The sequence below is a fragment of the Pleurodeles waltl genome, chromosome 10, assembly GCF_031143425.1.
Source record: "Pleurodeles waltl isolate 20211129_DDA chromosome 10, aPleWal1.hap1.20221129, whole genome shotgun sequence".
NCBI lineage: Eukaryota > Metazoa > Chordata > Amphibia > Caudata > Salamandridae > Pleurodeles > Pleurodeles waltl.
The window spans coordinates 167,204,906-167,217,660 of record NC_090449.1 but is presented as its reverse complement, the minus strand read 5'-3'; the positions used below and the strand labels follow the sequence as shown (position 1 = coordinate 167,217,660).

At 43.6% G+C, this 12,755-nt stretch overlaps 1 protein-coding gene across 4 annotated transcripts in view; it reads left to right on the top strand.

The window, feature by feature from the left end:
* Positions 1–12,027, top strand: part of CACNA1H (calcium voltage-gated channel subunit alpha1 H) — a 731,062-nt gene extending 719,035 nt beyond the window's left edge. For all 4 annotated transcript variants that reach the window (XM_069210130.1, XM_069210129.1, XM_069210128.1 and 1 more), the window contains 3 exons: positions 155–335; positions 2,485–2,663; positions 8,296–12,027. In XM_069210130.1, the coding sequence (XP_069066231.1) occupies positions 155–335; positions 2,485–2,663; positions 8,296–9,498 (1,563 nt within the window). In that variant the 3' untranslated portion in view covers positions 9,499–12,027. The remainder of the gene's footprint in view (positions 1–154; positions 336–2,484; positions 2,664–8,295) is intronic.
* Positions 12,028–12,755: the final 728 nt, after the last annotated feature.

Genomic DNA, 12,755 nt, shown 5'->3' with positions numbered 1-12,755 from the left:
GTGCAGGTGGTTCATTGATGTGATGGTTTTGGTTCTAAATAAAGTTATCGGGCTAATCAGGGCTGCTGAAAGAGGTTGGCCATCCAAGGCCAGGATGTTACATTTAAGGCAAGATGATGGTTGAACTAACTGCAATGCCATTTTTGATCTTCAGGGTGAAGGAGCCTATATGAGGGATGCTAAGGGGTCACAGAACCTGCTGACAGTGCGCAAGATCTCAGTCTCTAGGATGCACTCACTGCCTAACGACAGCTATATGTTCCGTCCTGTGATGCCGGCTAAAGCTCCCTACCCCCTACACGAGGTGGAAACGTACGAGGAAGCTTCACCCACAGGTAGGAGAAGAAGCATGGCTTATATTGTCAGCACAGCATCAGCAGAGGGATAGCACCCCCAGGTTCAATCTAATGTCAAATGTTTGCTTGTGGAACTTTATGAAAAGGCACAGGTGTTTACATCTCATGCATTCTTTTGTGTACCCTAAGACGACCTGTCATGCGAACATGTGGAAGCTCCACAAATCCCTTGATAGTTAAGCCATGGTTCTGAAATCCGAAATATAAATACCTAGGGCCTCATTAGAAGTGGCCTGGTAAGTCTGATTAATGGGAGATATCAGACCCATTGGGATTACATGCCCAGTGGAAACAGCATCGGTCGAGAGAGTTCAAACTCGACACTTTGTCTACTACAAGCAGGTGGAAAGTCCATGTGAAAGGTCAGGAAGTGAAATAGGGGATACTTGCAAGAAAAAGGTCCTCACTTCATTCTTCCTTTCTCGGGGGAGTCTCAATGATCAACTCACAATCCCTTCCCAGGAATTACCAATAACTTTGGTTTTCCCTCTCTTCAAGCTACCCTGTTTTCTGGCCCTCTCATAATGGGCTCGTATTTGGAATCCAGGAGGAAAAAAAGATAGCTTAACACAGAAATGGGAGTGGAAAATATGTAATGCAATGAAAGTGACACAGCTAGGCAGAGGACTAAGAATGTGGATTATCAGTTTTCTATTTGGAGAAGAGTTCTTGTACCGGATAGAAGTGTTTTTGGGGTGCTTTTTTTTCAAAATACATATTCAACAATATTTTTCTCCTTGATTGCTAAATGATAGCTTCGTGTATTCACCAGCATTGCATTCAATGGATCATTCTGCACCAGTGCTATCCATATTGGACGGATGGGAGCAAGACACACTTTTTAGTTAAATAATACCTTGTTTTACAGTCATCAGAATTCCTTCATTTACACTACAATCTAGCAATGTGTAGATGATTTGCCTACGCAAACTTCAATTAAATGTATAAATTGTATAGAATATGACTAACACCAAAAAAAGATGTTCAGATTTGCATGGATTGCCACGTGTTTTTAAACTAACAATAAATTGTCCCAGAACAGAAAGTTTTAAAATGGTCATGGTAGAATGTCTGATAAAGGGGTCATTTGGGGCACAGCTGACCAATGTAGGTCCTTGAGGGTCCGATTTATAGCAGATTTTCAGGCTATCCGTATAATAAAAATTTGCAAACAAAGAATCTGCATGGAAATGATTTAAACAATTAGTGTTATCCTGAGACGCTTCCACTGATTTGCCCTGCTTAGACCTCGTTAGGGCATCTCCAATTTGAGGAAAGAAAAATATGATTTCATTATAGTCACTGGATAAGATATAATAGATTTCTACTTTCTTAATGTATACCTGTACTTATGTTTACATACAATAAATATAAATACTTCTCTATAAATTAAAACAAGTTGGAAGTATTTGATTGCAGAACCAAGGAGGCTTTCCTCAGGATCCCTTAGTATGTTTTGTGAAAGGTATCTCAATGGACCTTGTTGCCCATCAGAAGATTTCATTGACATGGGTCCCTTTGGAAGCGGTAGGGATGTTGTCATAAAAGTTGATAAGTGGCTCAATTCCAAGTCTCAAAAGTAAAGCCCACAAATTATTGCTGAAGGAACACCCCAATTATGTTAATTTACTCTCTACAAAATTTTACATCGTGGTATATGAGCACCTTCTTACTCTTACTCTTTACTAAATGAGCCTAAATTAAGATAATCTAGGGGTTAATGATAGGCCCTTGCACTTCTTTGATGGAGAAGTGAGACTTTAATAGAACTAGCATGACCTAAGAATAGAAGACAATACTGAGTATCATCGTCTTCTCATTTCAGTGTGTCACTTTCAAATAGCGATTCAAAACTTGGCTGAAGGGTGATGACTAGCAGGTTTCAATGCAGCCTGTCTTAGACCTTATAGCTCGATAACGCCAAAAGCTCTTGTGACATGAATGTTTGCTACAGAAAAATGTATATTCTGGTTCTCATGTAAAGCACCCTAATGTCCTTTAGCTGTTTGCCCCTTATAAAACCGCTAAAAAAAACAAAAAAACAATTAAGGTATCATTCAAATGCTGTGCTCTAATAAATATGTTTTTGTAAATTATCTGTTTCAACAATGTGTTTTTTTCTTTCTAGGCTCGGTGGCCTCCGTTCATTCCCAGACCGGTGAAACAGGGTCAACGCTTTGTGTCCCATTGGAGCGCCTACCTCGAGCCGCCGTGTCATGCCACCATGAACCTCCTGACCTGCCCAAGATCCCAGCCCCGCTACCCGTCTCCAGGTCCCCTAGCCTCAACAGGCTCCTCCAAAGACAGGTAATAATTGAGGACATCAAGGCGGAGAACACAAACTCAGACAGCAGCGTTTCTTTTTCATTATATTTAGCCCTTCCATCATGCATGTTATTTTGAAATTATATTTTAAAGAATCACACATTTTCAATGTAAGTTGAATTTTTGCCAAACAGTGATCTAAGACTAGATGGTAATATCATCTGCGTTTGATTTAGTACAGAAAAACAAATAATACTGCAATAACAGTGCTAAATAACAGATATCATCAGTACTTTATTTCAGAGTTATCAGTCCCTTACAGATTCTGTTGTCATCAATAAACGACACATGTTCTGCATTAATTAAGTGATCACCTTGATGGCGTCAAGGGAAAAAGCAGAAACATATCTTCACTTAATATGCAACCCAATCAGATGCCTCTATCTTTCTCTTTGTATTTTCATGGTGTTCTTTATTACACCACATGTTGCATTATTTTTTTCATCTTTCTTAAACTGTGTGCATCCATTAAATATGTTATGTTTGCTAGTTTTCTACATCTTCATCTTTTGTTTCAATCACATTTTTTTACTTTTGTGTTTTTTTAAATGGTGTACCTGGAAAAAGAGCAGCAAAAATCATCCTGGTCCCTACCAATTAAAAAATAATCTACTGACAAGCAAACATGCATGCACACTAATCAGAATGTACCCAAATATTCAAAAACTACTGTGTCTCTGTTCCTTATGCTCAGTGCTGGTGGACTGCCTCCTACTTTAAAATGATGAAATTATCAACCATAATCAAATCTCTTTATTGTGACAAAATGTCTAAATCCCTTTGCCTGATTTATCATAAAAAATTAACATCATCCCATGGTTATTATAAATAACTGGATGCGGTTTGTGGGCAAAAACATCAACATTGCCATATCAATCAATCAATCACATTTCTTAAGCGCGCAACTCACCCGGTAGGGTCTCAAGGCGCTATGGGTGGGGGGATGTTACTGCTCGAAGAGCCATGTTTTGAGGCGCTTTCTGAAAGTTAGGAGGTCCTGGGTCTTACGTAGGTTGGTGGGAAGGGAGTTCCAGGTTTTGGCGGCGAGGTGGGAGAAGGACCTGCCACCGGAGGTGGTGCGTTGGATGCAGGGGACTGTTGCGAAGGTGAGCTCGGCGGAGCAGAGCTGGCGGGTCATGATGTCGAAGTTGATTCGTGCGTTGAGGTAGGCCGATCCGGTGTTGTGGACTGCTTTGTGAGCGTGGATTAGGATTTTGAAGACAATCCTTTTGTTGATGGGCAGCCAATGTAGGGATTTGAGGTGGGCGGAGATGTGTTTGTGGTGAGGGAGGTTGAGGATGAGATGTGCGGCGGCGTTCTGGGTGCGCTGGAGTTTTCTCTGAAGCTTGGCTGTGGTCCCTGCATAGAGGGTGTTGCTGTAGTCCAGTCTGCTGCTGATGAGGGTGTGGGTGACCATTCTTCTGGTTTCTATTGGAATCCACTTGAAGGTCTTGCATAGCATGCGGAGGGTGTTGAAGCAGGAGGATGATATGGCATTGATTTGCTGAGTCATGGAGAGAGACAAGTCTAGTAGGATGCCGAGATTGCGTGCGTGGGTGGTGGGTGTCGGGGTGGTCCTAGGGTGGCAGGCCACCATGAGTCGTTCCATGCTGTCTTGTGGGTCCAAAGATGATGATCTTGGTTTTTCCTGAGTTTAGTTTGAGGTGGCTTGCTGTCATCCAGCTAGCGATGGCGAGGAGTCCGGCGTGTAGGTTGTTCTTGGTGGTAGATGGGTTCCTCGTGAGGGAGAGGATGAGCTGGGTGTCATAGATCTTGAAGAGTGTGGGGCTGAATGAGGATCCTTGGGGGACTCCACATATGTCTTGGTGGCTTTAGACCAGAATGGAGGGAGGCGAACTCTTTGGGTTCTTTCAGAGAGGAAGGAGGTGAGCTAGTCCAGGGCTTTGTGGCGAATTCCGGCGTCGAAGAGGCGTGTGCGAAGGGTTTGGTGGCATACGGTGTTGAATGCTGCGGAGAGGTCTAGAAGGATGAGGGCAACGGTTTCACCCTTGTTCATTCTGGTCCTGGTGTCGACAGTGCAGGTGATGAGGGTGGTCTCGGTGCTGTGGTTTTTGCGGAATCCAGACTGGGAGACGTCGAGTATGTTGTTGTCCTCCAGGAAGCGGGACAGTTGTTTGTTTACTATCTTCTCTATGACCTTCACGGGGAAGGGGAGTAGAGAGATAGGTCGGTAGTTTGTGAGGTCTTCAGGGTCTGCTTTGGGTTTTTTGAGCAGGGCATTGACTTTGGCGTGTTTCCAAATATCTGGGAAGGTTGCGGTCTCGAAGCAACTGTTGATGACGGCCCGGAGCTGGGGAGCGATGATTTGGCTGGCCTTATTGAAGACGTGGTGGGGGCAGGGGTCTGTTGGGGAGCCTGAATGGATGGAGGTCATGGTTTTGCTGGTTTCTTCATCGTGGGTGGGGGTCCAGGTGTTCAGCAGGGTGCTGTGGGGTTGGCTGCGTCGGTGTGGTGATGGTGGGTGGCGACAATATGAAGATTTCGTGTATGTCTGCGATCTTGCGGTGCAAGTAGCTGGAGAGGTCTTGCGAGTGCAGAGGGTCAGTGGCGCAGGATTGGGGTTTGGTGAGTTCTTTAATTATGGTGAAAAGTTCCTTGCTGTTGTGTGCGTTCTTGTCTATGCGTTCCTTGTAGAAGGATCGTTTGGTGGTCCGGATGAGCTGGTGGTGTTTGCGCATGGCTGATTTGAGGGCGGAGAAGTTATTCACTGATGGTTCTTGGCTCCAGGCTTTCTCAATTTTCTGGCATTCTCGTTTGGAGGTCTGAAGTTCTGCGGTGAACCAGATAGCTGTCTTGTTGATGCGGGTGTTGTTGGTTTTTTTGAGTGGGGCAAGGGAGTTAGCGCATACGTCAAGCCATCGTGTGAGGTTGAGGGCGGAGGCGTTGGGGTCGTTGGTAATGGGGGGTGTAGCTTGGGCGAGGTTGGAGATCAGTTGTTCCTTGGAGATCTTGTTCCACTTGCGGTAAGGTGATATATTGGTGATAAAGTTGGATTTGTGATCCAAAACAACAATAATGCACAGGCTGTGAACAAGCACACTTCCCAATCAGTCCCAGAAACAGTTATTAATTAACAAAATTCGAGATTTGTGGTAAGAAAATAAATCAAATTATTTACTTCTCAACTTTATGAATAAGGACAAAACTAAGTTAATTTTGGGAAGACACTTTTAAGTATTATTGCAGTTTAAATTGTCTAGAAGAACGCAGAAAATCTAATGGAGATGATGTAGGAGAAATAAACCATGCAGTATGGACTCTTAATGTCAATTTGCCTGCAAAACATTTGCCGTCGTTACAGTAATGTAGTGACATCCCAGGCTCCTGGTACTTTTCCTGTGGAAAACACATAGGTGATGGGTGGAATGCTTTAAAAAGGTCTAAGCCTCTTGCAGTGGCTCTGGCCGCATACCAACCCATCGTTTTTCAAGTCGCTGCTAGCGCAACACTGAAGGAGCGGGCGGAGCACATGGGAAGGAGGGTTAACGGTGGGAAGGGGGAAATTAAATTTAAAAAAACACTTACCTGTGCTGCGTCCACTGCCTTCACCAACGTGCTACTCCTTTCCTCTTCTCTCCCTGCAGGCACAGGCTCCCAGCCTGCCCTGCGCCAATCCTGACGCTGCTCAGAGCAGCGTTAGGATTGGCTAGGAGCACCCAGCCATGTCGCTCCCAGGCACACTGGGAGCCTGTGCAGGCTCTCTCCAGCCCAGCAACCAGGTTGCTGGGCTGGAGAGGGCCCTTTGCACATGTGTGTTTGGCCGGCCCGAGACAGCCAGCCAAAAATACATGCGCTCAGAGCACTCCCCCTCAAACTAGTCACTCCCGAGGCCCCAAACCTTTTCCATAAAAACGATAAGAAACAAAGTTTATTTTTGTTTTGGGGGGAAAGGATTGCAGCTGATGCTGCTGGCGGGGGGACGACACTCCTCCGCCTTTATGGAAGAGCCGCCCCTGCGTTTTCCCCCCACTATGGCACACAAGACTGAGACCAGCTGTACGCTAAGCAGTTTTGGTCCTCCTGCCTTTGAAACAGTCCAGCACGATCTGTCAGGTCAGACCCTCTCTGAACTGGAACACAGGCACCCTTAGACAGATTTTGGCCTAGTGAGGCTTCATCAGTGAGGTATAGGTTGAGTCCCATAGCAGAGTGAGCACAGGACCCACTTCAGGGCATCCCCCCAAAACCGTCACACCTGCACTGTAGTAAAGACAAAGGTGATGGTAGAATATTTACAAACAAATTATTAGCCACTGGCAATGGACCATATTCCAGTCCATCACTTTTTGCGAACTATGTACAGTATTTTTCTCCATTAGACAGTATTATCTGGATTTAAAATACTGGCTTCTCATTTCACCCCTTTACATCCGGACAGCCAGAAGAAAAATGGGCAAACTCTCCTTGCTGCCCCCTTCCCAAGGACTAGTTATTTTTCCTAGCAGGTGGAAAATCTCTTCATTGGGTGAAGGGGGACTGTGTGATGTCCCCACAGATAGATGAGTCTCTCTGGTCACTTCCTGAAGATGGATGGTCTCACCTTGCATGCCCTACGTGTCAGTAGGTCTTGTGGTGACACACCTGTGTCTCCGGCATACTCCACCAATGTCTAGACAAGAAAAAAGCTGGTCTAACTTTTGATGTAGTATCCCCTCTCAGTGCCCACTCGAATATGCCCAGTGGAAATCAAGTCCCACTGCCACTGCCTATTAATGAAGTGCAGAGGCTCCACCTGGTGGAGCTTTCTCATCATAATGGGTCCCCACCTGGCACCTCCAATATGTGGTTAATAGGAAGGGGGCTTTGAGTCCTTTGGTAATAACGATCTGCGATTATAAACATCCAAGATGTCATCCAAGTTAGTTAACTGTTCAAGGAACAGGCTACAGGCTAGGAATATGGAATATCTGTTACTGGAGTATCTCATAGTCAAGGCATGCAAAGAGAAAGGAATGGACTAGTGGACTAAATCCAAGGAAGGGGACATGTTTGTTCATTAATGTCAGCTGACTCCTGCACTTAGGCTGACCTCAACACAAGCAGCCTCAGATTCCATGTACAACACTATTCACATACGTGCAGTAGCCATATGCTGCATCAGTGACAAGAATGATATTTTTGACTGCTTAGAATTAAATAGGAATCTGTGTGTACATAGTATACTATTAGCTCTAGAGACTAACCTTCGGTTCAGGTGTATCAGGAATCTTACAAATATGTTTAGTGAAGTCGTTTTTTTTGTTTTGTTCTCTCATCTGAAGATGTATTATTCTACAATGTTCCTACATCAAAAGGTATAATTGAATAATTGCTTGGGTCTAAATAATATGTTAATAATCTCAAAAATGGTTTAACGGTACATCAGTTCACTTTTCTTCTGTTTTTGTTCATTTTGCTTCTCACGTTTGAGAATAAATCAAAGTCGTAACCATAATATTATTAAGCACAAAATAATGAGATCAAAATATAGATACAATAATTGATTGATATTGGAAGAAACAGAATAGTTGATAGACACACATAAGAGGGTGGATTCATTTAATGTGCAGAAACCACACCACACCTGATCACTAATTCTGTATCTCTTTTGCAGGAGGCCATTCGATCAGACTCAATTGATCACCAAGCCTGTGAGTCCAAGGACGGGCTCCAGGCCGATTCCAGTGACAGCCTTCATTTGAAAATCCCATCGCCCAATACACTGGCTCCTCCTTTAATCTGCACACCTGCTCTTTCCCCATCGGGCACCCCTCAGTCTTCTCCCATGCTCTCCTCTCACAGTAGACGATCAAGCGTCCGCACCCGCAAGAATGTGTATAGCCAGCACAGTATTCCCAGTAGATCTTCCAGCAGAAACCGTGAGCGCATAGACCATGAAGACTCGCTGTTCGAATCATCTGACCTGGCTGATGAGGAGGTGCGAAACATTAACAGTTCAGCAGAAGACTGGATAGGGCAGTCCGAAACGAGAAGTCACTCTGTGTCTCCTTTCATCGGTTCAAGTTCACGTCCTGCGGTTCCCCTGAAGAGTTGCAACAGCACAACTAACCTGACTGGCAGTGAAAGCAAAGAGAAAGACTTGAAGAAGTTTTACAGTATTGATACTCATGGGTTCTTGGCAAAACCTACATGGACAGATGACCAAAGAAGGCACTCAATTGAGATCTGTCCATCCATTGATGATGGAGATTCCTGCTTTGAACAGTCCATAGATGGGAAGGACTCTCCTCCTATCCACATGCATTCAGATCCTGAGTATCTCCATGGTGTTCGGAGGAAGAAGAAGATGAGCCCCCCTTGCATTTCAATAGAGCCTCCCATGGAGGACGACAATGGCACGGCTGCCCGTACCAAAGTCTCGGAGAGCAACATGATGTTGCGGAGGAGGACTCCATCTTGTGAGTCTGCCCCCTACAGGGACTCCTTGGACCTTGGAGATAATCAGCCTGGGGAGCAACCTTCTAAAACAGACCGGCGGGGGCAGCTGCCATGCCGGGGGGAACATTTGACATTGCCTAGTTACTCCTTTGACCAGGCGGACACAAATCCTCGAAGCAGTCTCCCAAATTTGTTTTGTGACAATGGCCAGTCGATACCCTCTTCTGTGGACTCTGTAGATATCAGGCCGGACACTGTGGAATTAGAAATAAAAGTAGACCACCTAAAAACTCACTGCGAGAACCTTGAGCAGAATAAAGAGACAATAGGCATTCGAATTCCTAAGAGCCCGATGAGACGGCATGTACTAGTCCGAATGGCTAACACTACAGATGATGATGTTGACAAACCAGTATAGCTTTTAGAGAGTCAGGGACTGACTTGTTTTATAACAGCAACAAAAAAAAACAGAACGAAAGGGTTTGAAAAGGCTACTTTCAATGGCCTGCTGTTGCAGTCACTATTCAGAGTGCTGTGGTTTGGCACAAAGAGATTTCAAGGGGAATTATGCAAACACCTTTATGGGCTTTGCTGTTAGTGTGTTTATTTTTTCTAAACGGACACAGATTTAGCTTCCCACACAGCCTCAATCACATTGATTCAGGTTCACTGGTTTCCTTTTTTCTGTTTTGTATTTTTATTTTTTATTCTGGCACTTTTTATTGTGTAGACAGCACAGTATGCAGAAGTGCCCGAGAAGAAGTGAACTGTACATTGTCTGTATATCAGCAGTATAAATAAAATAGAAATAATGTATTTGTGAGAGAAAGAAATGTTAAGAACGGACTTTATCTCTTGTCTTCATAATGCACATATTTTTCTAAAGGATTCAAATGTTTTGCACACGTCCAAACGGGAATGGTGGTTTCTCTCCTGTTCTTTTATGTGGCAATTGATTGAAGGCGGAGACCCCTCAATGTCCCTCTTATGTTAAGGCTTCCATCCTGAACTCCTGCTTGCTTGTACTTTCCTTTCCGGGAATATTTCCGTATTTCACTTCTCTTTTTATAAAGCTCTCTTTGCGGAGTAAACCAAATTACTGCTGAGCCTTTGCAAGTGCAATAAGTTATCAATACTTAGTAGCGTCCTAGTATTTTTTTTTAATTGGGATTGTTCGGCCTTTTGTTTTAAATGTTGCAATAATATGGCGTTATGTAATCTTGTAAAAATGTTGTAAGGAAAAAAGGTAGATTTACGGGAGGAAGCAAAATAGTTTATTGTTCAAGATGTGCATTGTTTCTGATAGCCAAGAGCGAGTTGCTAATCATGGTGAAAAATATATGGTAAGGCTTTGTCATTGATAACTTCCGCTCTGTGGCATTTTACACTAATTGTGTCATGCTTTCTTTACTCCAGTGGGCACCTCAGCCCAAGCGCCCATTTATGCCTGCCATTCTTCCTGTGCCTTTATTTTTTTGTTTTCGCCGGCAGGTCTGAATTAAAAGGACAGCATCCCCGATTGGACTGTGCTGGGTTGACTGGCACTTTGCGTCACATCCGGACATCAATGCCACGCCCAGACTGAACAAATGAGAGGAAAGAATTGGAAGGAAGCGAAGAGGAAATGTAATGCTGTTATGCAATGGAATGAGACTCTCAAACAGGTGGACTTTTGTTAGACAATGGCGCCACATTGTGCATTTAGAAATGTCTCGGGGATATGTCATTGTATGTTAAAACACTAGTACTCGCGGAAAACAGAAAATAACAAAGTGTGTTAGCTCTGTTATTTTTTATACTAACTGATTCATTTAGTTTGTGGTTATAAAATGCCTCCACCTGGTATTTTGCATCGCAGGTCTGATTTTTATGCATCATACCATTTTCAGGTCTTTCTTCAAAACTTTAATATGCGATCGTACTTTGAGTGTTACTGCTAGATAGATGAAAATGCCATTTCCCAACGGTGGTACTAATGTGTAGACTTTAGATCTGTAACGATGAGGTGCCTACACTGGAGGAGCGTAAAGAACTGTGAAATGCCCGTCTCTGATCCGAAATGCAATAGAATTGTAGCAATGATAAGGCGTTCGTCAATGTTTCCCAGAGGCCTCACTCACCTGAATAATAAACATCTCTATATATTTTGGGTATTAAAAGGAAATGCTATATTCAACGTTTTACTGTTTTGGCTCAGAATTGTAATACATAGATAGATGAGCCAGTTAAAAAGTTTGTGCAATTTTATATCCTGATTCATGATAGCCAATATCTGCGGGTCGTGAAGATGCTTCCTCTGGGAGCCAGAAGCTGGACCTGCAAAAAAGTAGGAATGTCTAGTATGAATACAATTAAATGCCACCGTAATGACTATTGTTGCTAATATTTTCCTCTTGCGTGCTGCTAAAATCGATAGAATATTATCAGGCAGAAAAGTGTCGAGATGCCTTTTTGGTACGGAAATGTGGCTTGTGAATATGTGACAAATTTGGCTACAGAGTAAGTAAAATAAAATCTATGATCTGGCAAGTAAACTATTGAACTAAATAGCACAATCAGGACTTAGCATTCAACTTTTGGGGCACAAGTTGCACAGGATTCTTTTATGCTTGGGATCACTCTGAGCACAGTTGGAGAGGTGATCGCCTTGTTGTCTTCAAATCAGGTCAGATATGATGGAAGTCCAGACTAGTCCAGAAAGAAAACATTGTTTTATGCCTAAATATCTCAGTTACTCTTTTTTTCTATGCTTTGCCTACCTTTTTATTTCTTGTTTCTGTTTCAAGTGCCCTACAGCTGCCATTGCGGAATGTTTGTTGAGTATGTTTCTTCTCAAATCAGTAAATTAATTAATCCAAAGAGCTCACGTCCTACTATTCATATATTTTCCTTGGCCATGTCTTAAAGTCAGGATACTAATAAACTGTCCCTTTGGAAGATGGACTAAAGGTTTAACCGTCTTGGTGGTGTTTCTTACTTCTCTCTGCAAATGCATATTTGCACTGTATGGAATTCGCATAAAGTTCATGCATGCAAAGTTCTCTTTCCCACAGCTCCCCATCACACCTTACCATATTTTTCCTTTAGCTGTGCCCTGGATATTTTGGGTATTTGGTCTGTCTTTCGACCAGACAATGTGCTGAGTCGCCCAACACCCAAAGCAGACGTATTGGTGTCATTGTGTCTATGAATTGTGATGTCCTGTGCAGGGCACTCTGGTAGTTGTGGTTGCATAGCTCACCACATCTGGCAAATTTCAGAAGCTTTGAGAGTTTGCATCATGACCGTACCGTCACTTCAACTCAAGTTTGTTAACGGGAATTCTTTACACTTTTATAACAAATACCATCTCACTGTGGGAAACCTTTGGCTCTGTGTAGCATGTTCTGGCCACGGGGCCCCGGTTATAGCCATTCCCATTCCCCAGTCTTGTCACTGCCAAATCAACATGTAAATGGCCTTCATCAAGAGGCAGTGAGTTCAGGGAATAGCCTTCATCCATGCTCTAAAATCAGGCCTTCCTGCCACAGAATCCACAGTGTATAGCCCTTCGATTTGTGCTTTGGCTTAGGACACTGGGAATGGCCTCCAAACATGCCTCCTGCCCAGATTCTGTGGATCCAGAATTCACTTGGTCTGCGTGTTCTTTGAGCGTTTAGATTGGTCTCTTGGTGC